The sequence below is a fragment of the Ictalurus furcatus genome, chromosome 5, assembly GCF_023375685.1.
Source record: "Ictalurus furcatus strain D&B chromosome 5, Billie_1.0, whole genome shotgun sequence".
In the NCBI taxonomy this organism is placed as follows: domain Eukaryota; kingdom Metazoa; phylum Chordata; class Actinopteri; order Siluriformes; family Ictaluridae; genus Ictalurus; species Ictalurus furcatus.
Genome location: NC_071259.1, coordinates 24,584,198 through 24,607,437, shown reverse-complemented (window position 1 = coordinate 24,607,437; position 23,240 = coordinate 24,584,198). Strand labels below are relative to the sequence as shown.

Here is a 23,240-nt window from a genome sequence, read left to right as displayed (position 1 = left end):
CAGAGCCATCAACAAACAGAGACAGTGAATTTGATGACAGGAGCCTATAAGCATAAAGCATATAAGATCATGACCTTTGGAGAATCCAGTATCAAAATGTATGTAATATTTGAAAATATTTTGAAAAGTACAACAGAGATGGATAAATGTATTGATTAATGCAGTGTTTATTAAAAAAATAAAGGAAAGATTATATATATTATAATTCACAATGCAATATCTTCGTTTTTTATTAGTCACTTGCCTTTAAAAGCTGCTGCAGACACTATGCTATAATAACATGCAGTTAAGCAGGAAAAAAAAAATTAAATAAATCACATTTACTTTAATCCAAGAAAAACAAATGTAATATGAATATTGAAAATGAAGAAAAGATTTATCTGACTTTAATTACCTGATGTACACTCAGAATTTAAGCTGGATTTAAGATCAAAATAAATTCTAACAATTAAAAAGCTGAATAATTTTCTTTGCAAAAAGCAGTCGATTTAGGTCATTATTCTCTCAGGCAACACAGTATTCTAGCACTGCAAAGCTATGGGTCTTTTTTATTTTCCCAATTATGTTATAAACCAGTTTTTTATATCGTTATACACACCATTTAATTTCTGAGCAATGGTTTTCCTTGACCTCAAACGCTTCTCCTGTTCAGTAAGTGGTTCTCCTTTCTCCGCCTTCTCCAGAATCAAAGCACGTTCTTTTAACTCCTCCAACTCAGCAATGCGCTTTTTGTACCCTGCTTTGGCCATCTGCTTCTCAGACTCGATCAGTAATTCAATGTAACCTGGTGTGGACAAGGGATCTGGGCGAAGAGCAATTTCCTTCAGACGTGTCAGGCTCCTGGCAAGTTGATCATTTAACTGCAAGACTTTTTCTTGTACATCTTCATATTCTTCCTCCAACTGATCGATGATTTTCTCTATTGTCATATGTTTCCCCAAAGCCTCTTCATATTGCTTTTTCAGATTTGCATATGTCCTCGTCTGTTTTACAATTTCAGTTTCAAATCTGAATTGCATGTTGTGATGCACATTCCAGGGGCATTTACCAGGACACACTTTACAGTTGCCATTTTTCATTGCTGAACATCTGCTTTTATCTGCATCGTTTGAATATACACATGGATAATGGCAGGTGAAGTTGCAGCCATGGCAATTTGTTACAAATTTTCCCTTTTCAAGTGTAACCTTCTTACTCTTTTCTACTTCAACTTCATATTCAAAGTTTTCGTTTTCTTTTATGACATTCTGGTTTTGTTCCAGTGCTACTGTTGTCATTTTGATTTCCTCAAGTTTTGCCAGACCAGTTTGGATGAGTGGCTGCACTCCGGTTACAACTGTCTCCAGGTGTTTGCGTTCAGACAGAACCTCTTTTGTGAGCTGAAGACTTTTGGTCTCCATTTTCTCCAGGTGATTAAAGAATCGTTTCATGCTTCCTTTTCCCATTTTCCAGAACATTTCATCAAAGTTGTCATCATCATCATCCACCTCTTCATTCTGAGCAAAAAGTGCAGAATTGTTGAATTTGAAATGAAGGATTTTATCACCCTCTTTTATACACGGGATATCAGCAGCTTCAATGGCCTCCAGGACAGGAGGTTTCTGCCCATCAGCAAAGGTGATCATAAAGGTGATATTGTTTGCAATGTCCTTTCCAAAGATTGAAAGAACAGATTCAAAAATGTATTTCTGGGTGTGGGTTAGTCGAGCTAAAGCTGACTGTACCACAAAACACACAGCATCAAGACCAAGAATGCCATCTTTTTCAGAGAAGAACATTCTGATTTTCTCAATGATCTCCTTGTCTTTTGTGATTCCGCTTGTGTCTCCAAACCCTGGTGTGTCTATGATTGTGACTGAATAGGGAACTTGGAAGTCATTTTGATAGTGAATCTGATATGCTGTAACCTCTGAAGTCTGGCTCTCAGCTTGTGTTTTATTGGTCTGCTCATCTATCAGTTTAAATCTGCATGTATCACCCCACTGTACTCCCAGTATGTAATTGATCATGCCATTAATGAGAGTGCTCTTTCCAGAGCCAGTGGCTCCCAGGAGCATTATTGTTTTGTTTTGTTGAGTTCTGTTTTGACAAAAACATCCAAAGTCTTTTATGTGAAGCTGATCTCTTCCTGTGTCCTTCATATTCAGTAGATACACTGAAGGTTTACCAGTGCTTTTTATACTGTAGTTGTTATTATTTTTAATTTTGGTTTCCATATTGTTGCTCATTATGCTCTGGTGGTTATCTGAAAAACATGAAATGATATGCAAAAAAGAAATACATTAGAAATCATAAAAAGATTGTAAACCGATTGTGAGCACATGAAGGAGTATTTACTTATTATCCTATTTCATATTTATCCCGTTCACCCTGTATTAGAATTTATCCAGCAAATTATTTTTACACCTGATCTGCAAGTGAAAACTAATCATGTGAGAATTTCACTGTGCCAGCAGATTGCCAGATCTCACACACTCACAACATTTTTTTGAACACTTTTTATTAGGGGTCAAGCCCAAAGGGGTGAGAACCCCTATTGTTTTCATTACATTTCTTCTTCTGCTATTGAGTCTATGGCAGCCCACAGAACTGCTTCCGGGAAAGTTATGAAATTTGGCACACAGATACAGTCTGATGTGTTAATACAGCAGATTTGGACTCTCTAACTAAATCCCTTTAGCACCACCAGCTGTCCAAAGTTACACTCATGTTTATGTTAATAACTTTTGAACCATTATTGCTAAAAATGAAACTTTTCCTCTGATTTCTTGGCTCAAGACGATTTGATTGCACATTTTCCATCATGAAAAATTTTCTGCCATTCTGAATTTTCTGAAAATCCTACTTTTTTGAACTCCTCCTAGGCCATTTGTCCAATTTGCACAAAAATTGGCCTACATCTAGAGACACTTATGAGAAAAGAATTTTGATAAACCATACCGTTTCCGAATGGTGCTTCAATGAATTAGATGGAGAGCATGCCATAAGGGACGTGAGGGTATATCTCCGTAACGCTTTAGCATAGGCATACCAAACTAATTATTTGTCATAGACATCATGACTTGAGGGTGCCTGCTCAGTTTCAGAACGATGGCCATTAGTGGTCACGAGATATGAAAAAAAAAAGCACTTTTTTGCTTATAATTTCTGAACAGTTTGTCATAAAATCAAATTGGTCTCGTTAGATTTAGTGTGGCATACTGAATCGAACAATATGAAAAATTTCTATGTGGGCCATTTTGGATGTCGGCCAATTTTGAATTTAGTCATAAAATGCTGTATTTTACAGGCGACGTGGCGTATCGTTACGAAACTCGTGTGTCTTTGGCACCATGTGCTGAAGGGACTCAAGGAGTTTCAAGACAGCGCCTGAATATAATGCTATTTCTAAAAATGCTAATAGCTATTAACTGTTTGCCTACTTTCATGGAAATGGCTGTGTTAGATTCCGTGGGTCATGCCCGAGAACAATGATACCAATTATGTCATGATTGATCAAACTTCCTGTCCGCCATTTAACTGTTTTGCAAATCTACTTTTTCGAACTCCTCCTAGACTGTTTATCCAATTTTCACAAAAACTGGCTTCCTTCATCTAGAGCAGTGGTTCCCAAACTTTTTACAGTGGCATATCCCCCCAGGCATTTAAAAACCTTTTGCCTACCCGCTCTCTTAAACTGTGTTCTCTGATGATGGCATCCTCTGTATTGTGTTTTTTTTTTCTTGTGGCCTTTTCCCCAAGCATTACACCAGCTATATCAGCCACAGCAGGAAGAATTAAGTCCTCCACAATAGTATGGCGGTTTGCCCATCTTAGCCACTCTGTAACTCACCATGTAGGATGCTTCCAGACCCTTACTATTTAGGTTTTCCTACGCTGTTATAAGGGTCTTAAATGTCTTTCAAAAAACTCTCGAAGCTTATTTAGCAAAAAGTAAGTAGCATGCTTTGTTTCTAAATATCTGCACAGAAATTTAGTCCAAAGAAATATATTTCTCATCATATTTGCGCCTCTTTGATGGTTTTTCTGCGAGTTGCTGGTGAAGAAGAGATGGCGTTTCAACTTCAGATACATCGCTGTCTGTGTCAGCGTGAACTGGACTAGTAGCAGTGGGTACACTTACGCTTGCTACGGATGCGGTGTTAGAGGGACCTGGGCCACTGCTGTCAGAAGACTTCTCCATTTTAATGTTACGAGCTATTACTTAACTTCATCATATAGCGTGCTGGCGATAAATGACATGTGGTAAGATGCGCACTGACGCATGACTGTGAATGGATGCAGTTTTGACCGTGAAAGACAGGATAATTTGATTGGATGTCATGTATTTGACCTTTAGAATATTGCAGTTTTGCTGTTTGTACACTGGAGGGGGAACAAGTTTATTTTTGGGCATGAGAAAAACATGAATTCGAATTTTAATGTTATTTAGTGAGGTGGAATGAAATGAACAGTAAATCTCAGTAGTTAGCTCCCATACCCCCTCAGTCACCCCAGTTTGGGAACCACTGATCTAGAGGAGCTCATGACCAAATTATTCACAGAATTTTGATAAACCGCACAGTTTTTGAATGGCGCTTCAATGAATTTGACCAAGAACACGCAAAATTGAACTTGAGGCTGTATCTCCATAACACTGAGGGATTGTGATGAAACTTGGTAAGTGTCCACCATTTGGCCCTGAGATTTCCTGCAGCGTTTCTGCACACTGCCCCTACTGGTCAAGAGGTAGCAACAATAGGTTTTTTGGCTTATAACTCTTGAACACTTCCCTGTATAATCTCCATCATGCCCAGATGCTACTAGAGCAGTTTCAGAAGAGCACCAGCTACTGGACAAAAATTCTAAGAAGTAGCCATTTTTGTTACTTTTAAAAATAAATTTTATGTCTGAAACTTTACTTTTTCTAACTCCTCATACACTGTTCATCAGACTCTAACCAAAAACATGTTACAAAGCTTCTTTGGCTGCTCATGGTGCTGATAATTGGCTTGACCCCTGGTATTGCTGCTTGCAGCTAGATTTGTTGTTTTCAGTGTGAAATTATTATTCAGCTAATTATAGATATATAATAATTTTTTTTCTATAGCATTTTAACTCTTTTTATCAGAGGCCAAATGAATGGAATTTGCTCCTGTTTTGAGTGTATCCATGTTGAGCATTGAATTTATTTGTGATTTCACACTCCACAGTAGTGGTTAATGGCTCATATGAAATTATACACGCATGGCTTTCATAAGTATTTCTTTTTTTACCTAGCGTACTATGTTTTACATTTTTTACATTTTATTCTGGCAGTTGTACATGTTTTACCATCAGAAAATCATGCTCTCTGTACCAATATTATTGTGGAGAGGTGCGAATTGTTTGCCCAGCAGGGGGCTCACACCCTCCCTTTCTCATCACCCTTCTCACAAGAAATTAAACACACAAAATACTCTATATGCAGAAACCTAACCCTGACTAATCATAAAGACAACAAACTTGCAGTGATAAAATAATTCATTTGTTTATACTGATTGAAAATATCTGGTAAGTCCATTTGCATTCAGCCTGCGGAATGGAATGCCAGTGTACTGTGAGAAAGGGTTAAAGTCTTTATTTATTTATTTATTTATTCATTCATTCATTCATTCATTCATTAAATCACAGTAATGGCAGAGCATTCAAGCAGAGACTTTTAATCTTTAAAATAAATTCTTATGTTTCATTCTAGTTCAAATGCCCTTTAATGTACTATAATTGCCTTTGAAATCAACTTAATTAAATGAATCATATATAAATTCAAATAGGTTAAAGCTCTTTAGATCACTTGCGTTATGTCTTGTAATTTTGGACAAAAAAGGAGCTGGATAATACCAGCTTTATATTTAAGACAATTTGGCCCATGTCAGGAATAATACTTGACATCAGTGTTTGGCTGCATTGATGTTACCAACCTGAAGTTGATTATTTTCCTAAAACATCATACCCCAAAGTGTTTTGTTCTTCAAATCCCAGCAGTTGGCCCACAATTACAATAAGTTAGGACCTCATACTTTATCGTTTTATAATTCCAAAGCACTCAACATGGAGACTTACAGAAAGATTTACAATTTACAAATGTAAATAAAAACAGAATGCAACGATTTGAAAATCTCAGAAACCCATATGTTATTCACAATAAAAAATATCAAATATTTAAACTGAGGAAGTGTACCATTTTAAGAAAAAATAAGGTCATTTTGAATTTGATGGCCGCAACACATCTAAACAAAAGATGGGACAGTGGCAACAAAGGCTGGAAAAGTAAGTTACTAAAAAGAAAAAGCTAGAGAAACATTTTGTAACTAATTAGGTTAATTGGCAAAATGGTTGGTAACATGACTAGTATAAAAAGAGTATCTTAGTAAAGATTGGATGGAATCATATGTTGCTCCAAAACCTGTATATACCTTTCAGCATTGATGGCGCCTTTCCAGATGTGCAAGCTGCCCATTCCATAGGCACTAATGCACCCCCATACCATCAGAGATGCAGGATTTTGAATTGAGCGCTGATAAAAAGCCGGATGGTCCCTCTCCTCTTTAGTTTAGAGGACGCAACCTCCACTGTTTCCAAAAATAATTAAATTTTGATTCAACTGACCACAGAACAGTTTTCCACTTTGCCTCAGTCCATTTTAATTGAGATTTTGCCCAGTGAGGACAGTGGGGTTTCTGGATCATGTTCACATATGGCTTCTTCTTTGCATGATATCTTTAACCAGCATTTGGGGATGACACGACAAACTGTGTTCACAGACAATGAGTTCTGGAGGTGTTTGAGCCCATGCAGTGATTTCCATTACAGAATCACACCTGTTTTTAATGCAGTACCCCCTGAGGGCCCGAAGGTCACGGGCATGCAATATTAATTTTTCCTTGTCCCTTGCGCACAGAGATTTTTCCAGATTCTCAGAATTTTTTGATGATATTATGTACTGTAGATGATGGGATGTTCAAAGTCTTCACAATTTTATGGTGAGGAACATTATTCTGAAATTGTTCCACAAATTGTACATTTTTTTTTTTTTTTTTTTTTTTTTTTTACAGATTGGTGAACCTCTGCTTATCTTTACTTCTGAAAGACTCTCCTGCTCTAAGGTACTCTTTTATACCCAATCATGTTACTGATCTGTTTAAAACATCCGTTTTATCCTCTAGCTATTTCTTTTTAGTAACATTGACTTTTCCAGCATTTTGTTGCCCCTGTCCCAACCTTTTTGAGATTCTTAAATGGTACAACTACTCAGTTTAAACATTTGATATATTTATGTTCTATTGTGAATAACATGGGTTTATGAGATTTGCAAATCATTGCATTCTGTTTTTATGTACATTTATTTACCTTTTACACAGAATCTCAACTTTTTTGGAATTGGGGTTGTAAATAGTGACCTAGACATTGTGCAACATCTTAAATATTGAACAGTCAAGTTGTTGAATATTTCCTTTTTAGTTTTAGAATCTTCAAAATTCTAAAACTTTCAGTGTATTTACAGTTTTACATAAAAGAAAACTCCCAGATTTTCAATGTGGTCTCAGACTTTTGGACCCCACTGCATGATTTATATAATGTATTAGAATGAGTATATTCAAATTTTCCTTCTGACCTTAAGAAATGAAAAGTCAACAATGATGTGGCATAACAGACGTTAACAGATAATAAAGAAAATTATGAGATTATTGTTTACATTTCTGGATTCCACCATTTGGTGAAAGTTTATGAAGCAAAAGGGTGTTACTGTGCTACTTGGTGTAGAAGCAATGCCCTTGGATATTGCCCCACTGGCTAGCAATTAAATTTCATTAAATGTTAAGGAAAATCAAGGTTTTATTCAATGTTTTGCTATATACTACTTATATGATGAAGGTAGCAAAATTAAGGTATGTTTACCTGATTGGTGCTCAGTACGGCATGGCCGGCTCACACACCCAGGGTTCCTGGCTTGATCCTGAGCTCGGGTTACTGACTGTGTGGACTTTTTCATGTTTGTGTGAACTTCCTCCTGGGTCTCTGGTTTCCTCCTACTGTCCAAAAACATGCAGATAGGCAGATTGGCTAAGCTAAATTGCTCCAGGTGAATGTGAGTGTGTGTGAATGTTGCCCTGTGAAGGACTGGTGTCCCATCTGGATTTAATCCAGCTAGTTATTATACATACATACATATATACATACATACAGTATCTCACAAAAGTGAGTAGACCCCTCACATTTTTGTAAATATTTGATTATATCTTTTCATGTGACAACACTGAAGAAATGACACTTTGCTACAATGTAAAGTAGTGAGTGTACAATGGGAGTGAAGACAGTATAGCGCACGTCATCCCTGGCCACCCCCTGCTCACTAGTAGAAGAGGCGCCATTGTGGCAGTAGCCAATTAGCTTAGCGTAGCCTAGTTTAGGATCTTCGCAGGTTTAAATCAGTAAATAAATAAATAAATAAATAAATAAATAAATAAACACACACTTTTTGTTGCAATCGAGCAAAATCCCAGTGTAGCTCCTATCTTGGGTGAAGTATCCGGTTTGTCGCTGCTTCGGCGCCTGTGAATGAGCAACACCAAGCCGGACACTTCACCCGGGAAACACGGAGGCCACGGCCGCAGAGCTTCGGTCTGTCTTCCAGTCACCATCGATCATATAGTTAATGACACCCTGATGGTGACGGTCACTTACTGAGATAGGAGCCACAATGGGATTTTGCTCAATTGCAACAAACAGTGAGTGTGTTTCATCATTATTATTATTATTATTATTATTATGCTTTAAAAGCGCTAAGCCAATTGGCGCTTGTGCTTTTGCTGCAGGTAGATAACCGAGCACATACGGCTTCTCCTTCATCTCGTAGTATATGATGCATATATACATTGGTGAATTTGATATAAGATTGCTCTCCCTCCAGAATGTTTAATTTTTAGCAGCAAGAAAGCTGGTTTGTTGTGAAAAGTGGAATGATAGTTGCGCTACCTATGTTACTATGGTAACCAGTTGAAGGAACGCCTATTGGGGGATATTGGCCCATAGATTAACAATTCAATTTCATTTAATATAAATGTTCAGGAAAATCAAATGTATTTTGTTAAATATAACTAAAAAGATGAATGAGACGAAATAAAGGAACACTTACCTGCTAGGCGATCCACAATTTAAGGCACTGGTTTTGGCCAGTACAGTCTGTTTATGTAGGCCTAGGAAGAGCAAATAAATGCTTATGAACTTTTATCTTTAAGATCATGGGCATGCAATATTGATTTTCTACGGAGCCCCCCTAGTGCTAGGTTAAAAAAAAAAAACAGCAACAAAAAAAAACAGCCGTGTGTAATCCGTGCTCTCGATTTTGTAAACCGCTTGCACTGCGTTAAAGTTGGGTTTATATTGGACATTTGCTGTACATTCGAGCTCCTCTCTTCTATTTCTCAAGAAATAAACAAACAAAAAGGACATAATGTATATTGTCTGAATAATGTGAATTGAGTGGACATAGAACCAATACAACTGAATGTATTTTTAAATTTTCTCCCGTTAAAGCCCGCGGAAGCGGAAACGTAGGTCATCAGCGCCTTATAGTAATGGAGTCAGTAAGAGACCGTCTAAAAAGTGCATAGCCTGGGCAATTGTATAAGATTCTACTAAGTTTATAGTCGTCTACTTAACAGGATATCTAACTTATTGCAAAGTTAGGATACAGTATGGATAAATAATTTTTTATAGCATATATATTATTAATGATATACCTTTATATTACACATAAACTTATTGTGCCAAATAAAAATCTTATACAGTTGCCAAAGTCATACACTTTTTAGACGGTTTCTTACTGACTGCGCCGATGAATTGCGCTTCCCAAAGCTTTAACGGGAGAAAATTAAAAAATATATTCAGTTGTATTGGTTCTATGTCCACTCAATGCTTGTTATTCAGACAATACACATTATGTCCTTTTTGTTTGTTTATTTCTTGAGAAACAGAAGAGAGAAGCTCGAAAGTATAGCGAATGTCCAATGTAAACCCAACTTTAACGCGGTGCGCGCCCGGTTTACAAAACCGAGGGTACGGATTACACATAGCTGTTTTTTTTTTTTCTCCTCCACCTGACACTAGGGGGGCTCTGTAATTTTCCCTTGTCCCTTGCGCACAGAGATTTTTCCAGATTCTCAGAATTTTTTGATGATATTATGTACTGTAGATGATAAGATGTTCAAAGTCTTCACAATTTTACGTTGAGGAACATTATTCTGAAATTGTTCCACAAATTGTAGATACGGTTTTTTTTTTGTTGTTTTTTTTTTTTACAGATTGGTGAACCTCTGCCTATCTTTACTTCTGAAAGACTCTCCTGCTCTAAGGTACTCTTTTTTTTATACCCAATCATGTTACTGATCTGTTTAAAACATCCGTTTTAACCTCTAGCTATTTCTTTTTAGTAACATTGACTTTTCCAGCATTTTGTTGCCCCTGTCCCAACCTTTTTGAGATGGATTGCAGACATCAAATTCAAAATTACCTTATTTTTTTCTTAAAATGGTACAATTACCCAGTTTAAACATTTGATATATTTATTTTCTATTGTGAATAACATGGGTTTATGAGATTTGCAAATCATTGCATTCTGTTTTTATGTACATTTATTTACCTTTTACACAGCATCTCAACTTTTTTGGAATTGGGGTTGTAAATAGTGACCTAGACATTGTGCAACATCTTAAATATTGAATAGTCAAGATGTTGCATATTTCCTTTTTAGTTTTAGAATCTTCAAAATTCTAAAACTTTCAGTGTATTTACAGTTTTACATAAAAGAAAACTCCCAGATTATCAATGTGGTCTCAGACTTTTGGACCCCACTGCATGATTTATATAATGTATTAGAATGAGTATATTCAAATTTTCCTTCTGACCTTAAGAAATGAAAAGTCAACAATGATGTGGCATAACAGACGTTAACAGATAATAAAGAAAAATTATTATGAGATTATTGTTTACATTTCTGGATTCCACCATTTGGTGAATGTTTGTGAAGCAAAAGGGTGTTACTGTGCTACTTGGTGTAGAAGCAATGCCCTTGGATATTGCCCCACTGGCTAGCAATTAAATTTCATTAAATGTTAAGGAAAATCAAGGTTTTATTCAATGTTTTGCTATATACTACTTATATGATGAAGGAAGCAAAATTAAGGTATGTTTACCTGATTGGTGCTTAGTACGGCATGGCCGGCTCACACATCCATGGTTCCTGGCTTGATCCTGAGCTCGGGTTACTGACTGTGTGGACTTTTTCATGTTTGTGTGAACTTCCTCCTGGGTCTCTGGTTTCTTCTTACTGTCCAAAAACATGCAGATAGGCAGATTGGCTAAGCTAAATTGCTCCAGGTGAATGTGACTGTGTGTGTGAGAATGTTGCCCTGTGAAGGACTGGTGTCCCATCTGGATTTAATCCAGCTAGTTATTATATATACACATATACATACATACATACATCTACCCAATATTGAAATCTATACATCAATATTATACATACTATATTACAATATTCAAGGGAAATTTAATCACTTTGTTGCAAGAAAGTCACCTGACAAAGTGCCAGCAGATGCATCAGATTTTAATGGACACTGAGGTAGCACACCTATCCACATCTATTTACTATTATTATGTGATGTTTAAGAACAAGTATACCATTTTTAAACACAAAAATTATGTTTACATTTTTGTTGCCATTTTTTTTTTTTTTACAGGATATTATGTTAAGTGTGAGATTAATATTTAGCTAATCATCAACAAAAACATTTTACTAACATTTTTACCCACCATTAACAAGGGTGCCATGACTTATTTTTGAAAATATAAGGCCTAGATTGTGCTAGATATTACAGAGCCTGGCTCATAACATTTTGTTAGGCAATAAGCACATTTTAAGCACATATACACTGATTTACTAGTAATACAATTACAGTTCTTATTTGCTTAAAAAGTATCTACTGAAAGTCATTACGTATTTGTGTCTTGTTCCAGTTCACACCTTAATGCCACTGAATGTAAAGAGCATTAAACTAATACAATGTAGTTCAATTTAATAGAAGCCCTTTCCTGGAATATTGGTGCACAAACTAACAATTAAATTTCATTTAGTCTAAATGTTCAGAAAAAGCACATGTATTTTGTAAAATATAACTAAAAAGATGAATGAAACTAAATTAAGGAACACTTGTCCAACAGGCGATCCACAATTCAAGTCACTGCCAAGTACAGTCTGTTTATATAGGCCCTGTAGGACCCTCCCTTTTTGGAAAGAACCAGTGATCCTGTACTATGCTACACTTAGTTTTTTGGGTTTTTTTACTTACATAGGAGGCGTAAATAAATGCTTATGAACTTTTATATTTACGAAACTGATTCAACAGAAATTAAGTGAATAATCTTTTTACAATATACTTTGAAATGCACACATTCACAGCATGACAAATAGAAATAAGCTGTAGCTAAGCAGTGACTTAATATATTTTATACATTTAAATACTTATTACAGATACAAGGGTTAATCTGGCTAATTTATAAAAAATTAATTTGGCAGAAAAATTGAAGTTGGTGGAAGACAAATTAGTAAGAAAAGGAAGATCTGTGATTCTAATTACATCAGAAACGTTATTTTGAAAAAGATAATTATTATTATTTTTAAACAACCCAAACTGATAAATACCATACCATCATTTTTCAAGGTTTAGACACCAAAATAAATAAATTCAATAATTTAGCAAGTGCCATGAACTTACTTTTGCTTCCTTATGCTATATTGTTCAATATAAACTATTATTTGATATTCCAGTGTACATTTTAATTGTAATCTTTAACTGAGTGAAATATGCACATTGTGGGGAGAAACACATCCTCATAACAAATGGAAAGTGAAAGGAACTTTCTGACATATAGTGGGGGAAAATGGGGGGGGGAGCCATCAGTAAAAACATTTAATATCGTTTCTTTGTACTTTTGTCAGTTAATTAAAGTTACAAGAGAATTCACAAGTCACAGATTTTTGTTTTTATTGCACATTACAAAAAATCTCAAATTTTATAGAAATGGGGTTAGTACATTTTAACTGTAATACTTAACTGAGTGAAATATGAACATTCTGGGGAGAAATGCTTAGTTACTCATTACACACGTAGATCAAGCAGAACCCTTCCTACACTGAATTCAATTATTTCTGACAAATAGAAAGTGAAAGGTCTTATGTAGTGTTTGGGTGGTGGCGGGATGTGGGCGTGTCCAGAGACTTAGGAAGTTGAAAAAAGTTTAACTTTATGCAAATCTGGAGCGACTTGGTGCAGCAACTACCAATGGGAGTGAAGACAGTAGAGCGCACGTCATCCCTGGCCACCCCCTGCTCACTAGCTGAAGAGGCACCATTGTGGCAGTAGCCAATTAGCTTAGCGTAGCCTAGTTTAAGATCTTAGCAGGTTTAAAGCAGAAAACAAATAATTAAATAAATAAATAATACATAAAAACACACTTTTTTGTTGCAATCGAGCAAAATCCCAGCTTGTCGCTGCTTCGGCGCCCGGGAATGAGCAACACCAAGCCGGACACTTCACCCAGGAAACACGGAGGCCACGGCCGCAGAGCTTCGGTCCGGCTTCCGGTCACCATCGAAAATATAGTTAATGAGACCCTGATGGTGACGGTCACTTACTGAGATAGGAGCCACAACGGGATTTTGCTCAATTGCAACAAACAGTGAGTGTGTTTCATTATTATTATTATTATTATTATTATTATTATTATTATTATTATTATTATTAATAATAATAATAATAATAATAATAAGCTTTAAAAGCGCTAAGCTAATTGGCGCTTGTGCTTTTGCTGCAGATAGATAGTCGAGCACATACTGCTTCTCCTTCATCTCGTAGGATATGATGCATATATACACTGGTGAATTTCATATAAGATTGCTCTCCCTCCAGAATGTTTAATTTTAGCAGCAAGAAAGCTGGTTTGTTGGGAAAAGTGGAATGTTAGTTGCGCCACCTATGTTACTATGGTAACCAGTTGAAGGAACTCATATTGGGGAATATTGGCCCACAGACTAACAATTAAATTTCATTTAGTCAAAATGTTCAGGAAAATCAAATGTATTTTGTTAAATATAACTAAAAAGATGAATGAGACGAAGTAAAGGAACACTTACCTGGTAGGCAATCCACAATTCAAGGCACTGATCTTGCCCAGTACAGTCTGTTTATATAGACCCTGTAGGACCCTCCCTTTTTGGAAAGAACTAGTGATCCTGTACTATGCTACACTTAGTTTATGCATCAGAAACATTATTTTGGAAAAGCAAATTATTATTATTTATAAACAACCTAAACTGATAAATACCATACCATCATTTTTCAAGGTTTAGACACCAAAAAAGAAAAAAAAAAAATAAATGCAATAATTTAGCAAGTGCCATGAACTTACTTTTGCTTCATATATTTTGTTTAGTATAAACTATTATTTGATATTCCAGTGTACATTCTAATTGTAATCTTTAACTGAGTGAAATATGCACATTGTGGGGAGATATACTTACTCATTACACATAATAGATCAAGCAGAACCCTTCCTACCCTGAAGTCAATGATTTCCAAGAAATAGAAAGTGAAAGGTACTTTCCGACACATATAATGAAAAAAAATATATAAAACAATCAACATCAAGGTTAATGTGAAGTTTTATTTAGTCATGTTAGTATGAAAAGACCAGGGTCTAGGACAACTATTAAACTAAAGCCCTGTTAGAGCCCTGTGTTATTTGACACATTTAGACCCTCAATACAGATACAAGGATTAATTTAGCTAATTTAAAGAATAAAGTTCACTGTTCATGACTCCACTGTCAGAAAGACAGTTGACAAACATGGCATCCTAAATGATTACAAAGTATAATTAAAAGGAAGGGTGATGTAACATAGTGGTAAACATGCCTCCATCCCAACTTTTTTGAGTGTGTTGAAGGCATCAAATTCTAAAGTTTGTTTATATTTACAAAATAAAATTAAGTTGGTCAGTAAAAACATTGAATATCTTTTCTTTGTACTTTTGTCAGTTAATTAAAGTTTCAAGAGACTTCACAAGTCACAGATTTTTGTTTTTATTGCATATTAGAAAAAATCCCAAAATTTATGGAAATGGGGTTAGTACATTTTAACTGTAATCCTTAACTGAGTGAAATATGAACTGGCTCGCACATCCAGGGTTCCTGGCTTGATCCTGAGCTCGGGTTACTGACTGTGTGGACTTTTTCATGTTTGTGTGAACTCCCTCCTGGTTCTCTGGTTTCACTGTCCAAAAACATGCAGATAGGCAGATTGGCTAAGCTAAATTGCTCCATGTGAATGTGTGGGTGAGTGAGTGTTGCCCTGTGAAGGACTGGTGATCCATCTGGATTTATCCAGGTAGTTATTTATGTATATATATAACCCCAATATAGAAATCTATCAATCAATATTATAAATACTACATTACCCCAATATTGAAGTAAAATTTAATCACTTTGTTGCAAGAAAGTCACCTGACCAAGTGCCAGCAGATGCATCAGATTTTAATGGACATTGAGGTAGCACACCTAACCACATCTATTTACTATTATTATGTGATATTTAAGAACAAGTATACCATTTTTAAACACAATTATGTTTACATTTTTGTTGCAGTATTTTTTTTTTTACAGGATATTAAGTGTGAGATTAATATTTAGCTAATTATCAACAAAAACACATTTTACTACCATTTTTTTACCTTTTTTTTTTTTTACCCATTTACTTATTTTTTGAGAATATAAAGCATAGATTGTGCTAGATATTACAAAGCATGGTTCATAACAGTTTGTTAGGCAATAAGCACATTTTAAGATACACTGATTTACAAGTAATACAATTACAGTTCTTATTTGCTTATAAAGTATCTACTGAAATTAAAGGTCATTACGTTTTTGTGTCTTGTTCCAGTTCACACCTTAATGCCACAGAATGTAAAGAGCATTAAACTAATATAATGTAATTCAATTTAAGAGAAGCCCTGCCTCGAATATTGGCCGACAGACTAACAGTTTAATTTCATTTAGTCTAAATGTTCAGGAAAATCAAATGTGTTTTGTTAAATATAACTAAAAAGATGAATGAAACGAAATTAAGGAACATTTACCTGGTAGGCGATCCACAATTCAAGGCACCGGTCAGTACAGTCTGTTTATATAGGCCCTGTAGGACCCTCCCTTTTTGGGAAGAACCAGTGATCATGTACTATGCTACACTTGGTTTTTTACTTACATAGTTGGTGCAAATAAATGCTTATGAACTTTTATCTTTAAATAAATGATTCAGCAGCAATTAATTGAATAATCTTTTTACAATATATTCTGAATTGCACACATTCATAGTATGTCAAATAGAAATAAGCTGTATCTAAGCAGTGACTTAATATATTTTATAAGTTGAATACTTATTACAGATACAAGCGTTAATTTGGGTAATTTTAAGAAAATGGAATTTGGCAGAAAAATTTAAGTTGGTGGAAGACAAATTATTAGGAAAAGGAGGATCATTGGTTCTAAATGTATCAAAAACAAAAACACAATTTTACTCATTAATATTGTTAATATTAAGTTATTATTACCAGAAAAAAAGATTTAGGTGCTATTTATTTAGTGTGAGACAAGAAAAAAAATAATAAATGCAATTATTCACCAAGGGCCCGAGAACTAACTTTTGCTTGTTTATGATATATTTTGTGTAATATAAACTATGAATTGATAGGCCAGTGTTCATTTTAATTGTAATCCTTAAGACATATGGACATTCAGGGGAGAAATACTTAGTTACTCATTACACATAATAGATCGAGCAGAACCCTTCCTACCCTGGATTCAATGATTTCTAAGAAATAGAAAGTGAAAGGTCCTGTGTAGTTTTTGGGTGGTGGCTGGGTCATTTTCACTGACAATTGAAACAATGCACCCCTCCCCCACCCGACGCCTCAGCCCAGCTCCTTGGGTCAAATCAACTCAGCTCAGACTGTTAGATTTATTTGGAGAAACACACTCAGAAATGTCTTAATACCCTGCACACTGTTTGTATTATTACTGGGCCTACTCCAAATACTTTTAGTAGATGAAACAAAACCCACCATAACTTGAATACAATGCTTTGTATGGAAAATACAGTAATGGAAAGTGAAAGATACTCCTTCAGAGTTTCAAAACCTGGTGCTACACAAAGACAGATATTATAGGCATTACAACTGCTTCCACAGTAATAATTACTGTCTTTTATGATAATGTATACTGGTTAGGGAAGTTTCCCTTTGACCTGAGAAATGTTTTTTAGAGGTGAGAGCCCACTGAAGTTGGGTCCAGATGGTTACAGTGTGGCCATCAGGATGGCTGCCATCATCAATGTCTTGAAGCCTACATTGTAATCTTGCAAATATAGCCTGAAAAAGCAACACAACTTATGTTTGAAGAATTCCTTTATCCAACATGTTGACAGCACTGTGTGTATAAAATTAGTACCAGTAAAGGCTATTAAGATATAAATAGCTTTCTTATTGGTGTTTACTAGTTAAAATTTTACACATGTAGTACAACCATCTAAAATGTTTTACATGCTGCATAGCACAGGCCAGTATTTTTCTGACATTGGTATTAGCATACATAATTAGTATATATTAAGGTTATGTATATCAGTATCATAATAATTTAATCATTCGCTAGTTAAATGCAGATTTTCATTACCATTTGAGAAATTAGCATTTGACAATTAACATTTCAGGATATATGTGTGCGGAGTTTGCATGTTCTCCCGTGCTGCGGGGGTTTCCTCCGGGTGCTCCGGTTTCCTCCCCCAGTCCAAAGACATGCATGGTAGGCTGATTGGCGTGTCTAAAGTGTCCGTAGTGTATGAATGGGTATGTGAGTGTGTATGTGATTGTGCCCTGCGCTGGACTGGCACCCTGTCCAGGGTGTACCCTGCCTAGGGTGTACCCTGCCTTGTGCCCGATGCTTCCTGGGATAGGCTCCAGGTTCCCCCGCGACCCTGAAAAAGGAGTAAGTGGTTGAAGATGGATGGATGGATGGGCTGATGTTATGACTCATTTATATTTCAGTATAATTGTGTTGAGTATGACACATAGTGTTGTTGCGCTTGTGCGAGTGACGTACTGAGTTCATGGTGGGGTCGGCGGACATGAGCAAGGGGCGAGCGCGAAAAGGTTCATGTCAGTGATCCATGAGGAAATGTAGCTCTGACAATAAAGTTAGTAAAAGCTTTATTTCTGCGTGTGTATGCCTGCATTATTCGAACCCATTTAGAGATTGGACCTTCGCGAATTCTCCTTAACCCCTCTTACACTAGCATTAGCAAACTCTTTGCACTCGGCGTTATGTTTGTTCTTTAGATGTTTAATCAAATGGCTTGTGTTAAATGAGCTATTTTTTTTTACCCCTCCTCTTGACAGTTTAGCAGAGCATAGTTTGCAGTCTGCTCTACTTTTATCATCATCACTTAAAATATGTCCAAATTGCTGACATTGCTCCTCTTCCGACTACCTGCTCAACTGACGAGAGCTTAGGCTACGTCACATTGTCATAAAGTGGTATCGGTATCTCCAAGTTTCATGAATGTAATACCTAGATTTCGCCGAAAGATGGCAGTACATACCTTTATTGGAAAAGATAGAGAACTTTACATTTTGTAAACAAGCAAAAAATAATAAAAATTTTCAACCACGGTGTAATCTTTGTTATACTGTATAAATTATATACCAAATACTGTTTGTATTATTACATTTATGTTCATGGGAAAAACAACTTATAGACTCAGTAAATTTAACCATACCATTTTAAGGCATTTAAAAACAAACAAACAAAAACAAAACAGATTCAAAATATTTCAGTTTTTATAGAAACTTGCTCAAACAACAAAGAATAAAATGTGTTCAGTTGGACTTCTTATGTATCACCTGTTTCCTTCCTGTAATGGATAAATCACTGCTTCCTCCTGCTTATTGTGAGGAACCAGAAGTGATCTCTCAGACCTCCTCTGCTGCCTCCTACATCGTGCAGCTTACCGCATAGACAAGACACAACATTTTAGAAAAGACTAAACATGTATATATCACACTGTGCTGAGTTTAGTAAGAAGGCTGGTGATGTGCAGAAAATAATGCAAAGATTTCTGTGGACTTTATCCCTTTTCCAAGGTAAATTAATTGTTGATCCTTTTTGTTGGATAAATGCACATTTTCATTACTATTTAACTAATATTGACTTTTGAAGAGTTAATATTAATGATGTCTCTTATAATTGAAGGATTTGAAACACTTTTTTAAAAAATTGAATGTCTGTTGTAATTCCACTGTTTACCACTATGTGGAGTGTGGGTTTGATTAGTATTTAAATCAAACCCATATAAAAGTATGTATAAATGATATATGTATGTATATGTATATGTGAAGTATATAAAAGCAGTACTAGACTGGAAGTGTGTCTTGTTTGGATCTCATGCGTCGGAAACAATCCTACAGCACCTTTAAGTGACAAGATGGTCATGTGTCACTTCAAGACTTTTGTAACTTGCAAAATATTAAAACTCAGTTTTCTTTTTAGTAAATACAGGGAAAGTAATGCCTATATAAAGCATTCAGTGAATTTAATATAACAACTTTATTTAATTGTTTATTATTATTATTATTATTATTATTATTATTATTATTATTATTAACACATCTCGTTTGTTGTTTAACAGTTACACTGAGCAAGCATTTACAATGTTTATCTGTGTTTTTAGTTCTGATATGTGTGACAATGAAGAGCAAGGCTGAAAGTGTTTTTACTGGAACAGAAGGAGGCAGTGTGGATATCTCCTGTAAATACCCTGCTGGATATCAATATACACCCATGTACTTCTGTCGTGATCCATGCTCTCCTTTTGATGTACTAATTAAATCTGTGAAGGCTGATACGGTTGTCTCTAAGGAAAGATACTCTGCAGTAAACACTCTGTCTGCACGTAGCTTCTCTGTCACCATCAGACACCTCACATTAAATGACTCTGGAGTTTATTACTGTGGAATGGATACATGGGGCAAAGACAAGTTAACTATAGTAAAGCTTACTGTCAGTGAAGGTATACATGACTTAGGTATTGTTGATCTTAGTCACAAATAAGATGTGAATAGTTATAATCAAATTTAAGATGATGTGGCAAGCAGCAAGTCAATTAACACAGTAATGTGTATATATTATATTATATTATATAAGTAATTTTACAACATTCTGCTTGAGGCATTAAGTTGAAAGTTTAATCAATTCATGACTTGGTCTGAACTATAATACATGTTTCTTATGGTTTCATATCAATCCTAAGTTGTTCCTACTGTGTCTACTCCTGCTCTAGTGTCGAGACAGAATCAAAGTCCTGAAGCTACAGAGCAATCCGATGCCTCCACAATGATAACAGCTACTGCAGGTAGAAGAAATAAACACCAATTCTGTACTCCCCAAATAGGATATTACTTACTAAGTTTCTGTTAACCAAATAGCAGCACTGTGCAAGTATTATGCCAGATACTTTAAGTAGTTGATGTCAAACACTATAGACTTATAGATTAAATAACCTTGTGCTGTTATTTGTAAACAAAATATGACTCTATATGTGATCAGAATTAAGCTGGCAAGCAGCAGATGAATGAATCCCACCCTGTTAGAATAAATAGTAATGTGTATTTAAGTGTATGAAGTAACATTAATTAACAATAGATTTGTTTGTCTGCTTGGCACCTTAAGTTAAAGGTTACATCCATGACTTGGTCTGAACTATAATACATGTTTCTTATGGTTTCATATCAATCCTAAGTTGTTCCTACTGTGTCTACTCCTGCTCTAGTGTCGAGACAGAATCAAAGTCCTGAAGCTACAGAGCAATCCGATGCCTCCACAATGATAACAGCTACTGCAGGTAGAAGAAATAAACACCAATTCTGTACTCCCCAAATAGGATATTACTTACTAAGTTTCTGTTAACCAAATAGCAGCACTGTGCAAGTATTATGCCAGATACTTTAAGTAGTTGATGTCAAACACAATAGACTTATAGATTAAATAACCTTGTGCTGTTATTTGTAAACAAAATATGACTCTATATGTGATCAGAATTAAGCTGGCAAGCAGCAGATGAATGAATCCCACCCTGTTAGAATAAATAGTAATGTGTATTTAAGTGTATGAAGTAACATTAATTAACAATAGATTTGTTTGTCTGCTTGGCACCTTAAGTTAAAGGTTACATCCATGTCTTGGTCTGAACTGTTCTGCAGCTTCAGATGTCTTTATGGTTCTTTTTATTCTCCTCAGCTCCTACTGTGTCCACTTGTGATCCAGTGTCGAGGCAGAATCAAAGCCCTCACAATGATATCAAGTACTGCATGTAGGACATAAACGCATATTTGCTACACTCCAACTAGTAAACTCCTTATTATGTTTCTGTTAACCAATTAGAAACATCAGCAAAGGAATAGTTGGATTAATAATTAGATGCAAATTCAATCACTGTATGGAATATTTAGATCCTTTTCTTGAAAAAGAGGGAGTGCACAAGAATTTCTTATAAAAATGTTCAATATAGATATTTATTTCTTAATACTACTTCATATGAAAAGGTGTCACCCACAACTCAAACTAAACATTCTTTATCCCCATGTTTTTCTTTATTGATTGCTCTGTTCTGTTTCTTATTTTCCAGTATTGACTAATCACTTGCATTTAAATAATATTCTTAACTGCCTGCTTAGTAATCAAATTTGGTTCTTGAATAAAGAAATTATTAACATTTAAAATGCTTAACATTACTGTGTTGTTCTTAACTGAAAGCCTGTGTTCACTTACTGAAAAATGCTTCTTATGTTTCCTAAATTGTGAGTAAATTTTCCTGGATTAGATTTACAGAAAGTGACTGAACTGTGAGAAGCTCCATGGTGAAATGATTTGTTCACCTTGAACAAAAGACCAGAGTTAATGTTCTGTAGGGTCTTAGCATTATGTTGGTGTCTGATTCATTAAAGCATATAAGTGTTTAAAGAAATTTTTCTTTGATTACTCTTTTTCTTTCTCATCATCAACTTCATTAACCAGTTTATTCTGGTCAGGATCACAGCAAACCGGAACACTGGGAGCAAGGCTGGAATACACCCTGGATGAGATGCTAGTCCACACACGCGCACACACACACTCACACTCACTCTTGACTGCTGCCTATAGCTTATTCTGTCTTGCTCACATATTTAAACTGTTAGCTCATAACATTGTTCCAGTTCTCCAAACAACTAGCTGAAAGTCAGACCAGACCTGTGGTGTGTTACGGGAACAGATACAGAGGCCTGAGGTTTCTAAAACATCCTGTCACCATTTGACACTTACGCTTCTACCCAGTACTTTCGATGTGACTTTGAGGCTTATTTTATCATGGTGACATGTGGCCCTTGTGCAAACCCACGTGCATGTTGTTCATATGCAAACTGAATGCACGTTAAGCTTAACCAAGAGCCCATCATTACTGACCACAAACTGATACTATAGTTTCCTAACTTCTGAAAATTGTTCCCTGATTTCAGCCACTTTTTGTAGGTGCACTGTGAGAACAAATAAAATTGAACAAAAAACTATATGTGGTGTTTTCTATGAGCTACACATTATTGGTGTCTCATACATTAAAGCAACTAAGAGCTACTTTTTATATTAAGAGCAGAGGTAACCATCATCCAAAAAAGGTTTGGTGTACCTACATTTAAAAACTGAAATTTATGTCCAAGTATCATGGATGTTAATACTTAAATTTCGCCGAAAGATGGCAGTACATTCCTTTATTGGAAAAGATAGAGAACTTAATATTTTGTAAACAAGCAAAAAAACAAACTAAATTTTCAACCACGGTGTAATCTTTGTTATACAGTATAAATTATATACCAAATACTGTTTATATTATAACATTTATGTTCATGGAAAAATAAACTTATAGACTCATTCAATATAACCATGCCATTTTTAAGACATTTTAATAGCAAAAAAAAAAACAAAAAAAAACAAAAAACAACCCAGATTCAAAATAGTTTTCATAGAAACTTGCTTAAAAAACTTGCTCCTGTAGCGGTTACATCACTGCTTCCTCCTACTTAGTGTGA

General features: G+C 35.4%; 2 protein-coding genes across 5 annotated transcripts; one reads left to right on the top strand and one right to left on the bottom strand.

Annotated features, from left to right (window-relative positions):
- Positions 1–153: 153 nt before the first annotated feature.
- Positions 154–14,952, bottom strand: si:ch73-170d6.2 (uncharacterized). 2 transcript variants are annotated; one of them, XM_053625366.1, is made up of 5 exons: positions 14,213–14,952; positions 11,214–11,347; positions 9,155–9,215; positions 7,918–8,051; positions 154–2,245 (listed from the first exon to the last, which is right to left on the bottom strand). In XM_053625366.1, exons 2-5 carry the CDS (start codon positions 11,305–11,307, stop codon positions 561–563), a joined length of 1,974 nt encoding a protein of 657 aa, XP_053481341.1. In that variant the 5' UTR covers positions 11,308–11,347; positions 14,213–14,952; the 3' UTR covers positions 154–560. The 2 variants fall into 2 exon arrangements, with proteins under 2 accessions (XP_053481341.1, XP_053481342.1); XM_053625367.1 differs by having other exon boundaries at positions 7,918–8,048.
- Positions 12,792–23,235, top strand: LOC128608015 (CMRF35-like molecule 5). Of its 3 annotated transcripts, XM_053625369.1 has the most exons (8): positions 12,792–13,758; positions 15,368–15,463; positions 15,572–15,624; positions 19,853–20,191; positions 20,462–20,533; positions 20,951–21,022; positions 21,418–21,490; positions 22,195–23,235. In XM_053625369.1, exons 4-8 carry the CDS (start codon positions 19,870–19,872, stop codon positions 22,391–22,393), a joined length of 738 nt encoding a protein of 245 aa, XP_053481344.1. In that variant the 5' UTR covers positions 12,792–13,758; positions 15,368–15,463; positions 15,572–15,624; positions 19,853–19,869; the 3' UTR covers positions 22,394–23,235. The 3 variants fall into 3 exon arrangements, with proteins under 3 accessions (XP_053481344.1, XP_053481343.1, XP_053481345.1); XM_053625368.1 differs by lacking the exons at positions 15,368–15,463; positions 15,572–15,624; XM_053625370.1 differs by lacking the exons at positions 12,792–13,758; positions 15,368–15,463; positions 15,572–15,624 and adding an exon at positions 18,947–19,265 and having other exon boundaries at positions 22,209–22,388.
- Positions 23,236–23,240: the final 5 nt, after the last annotated feature.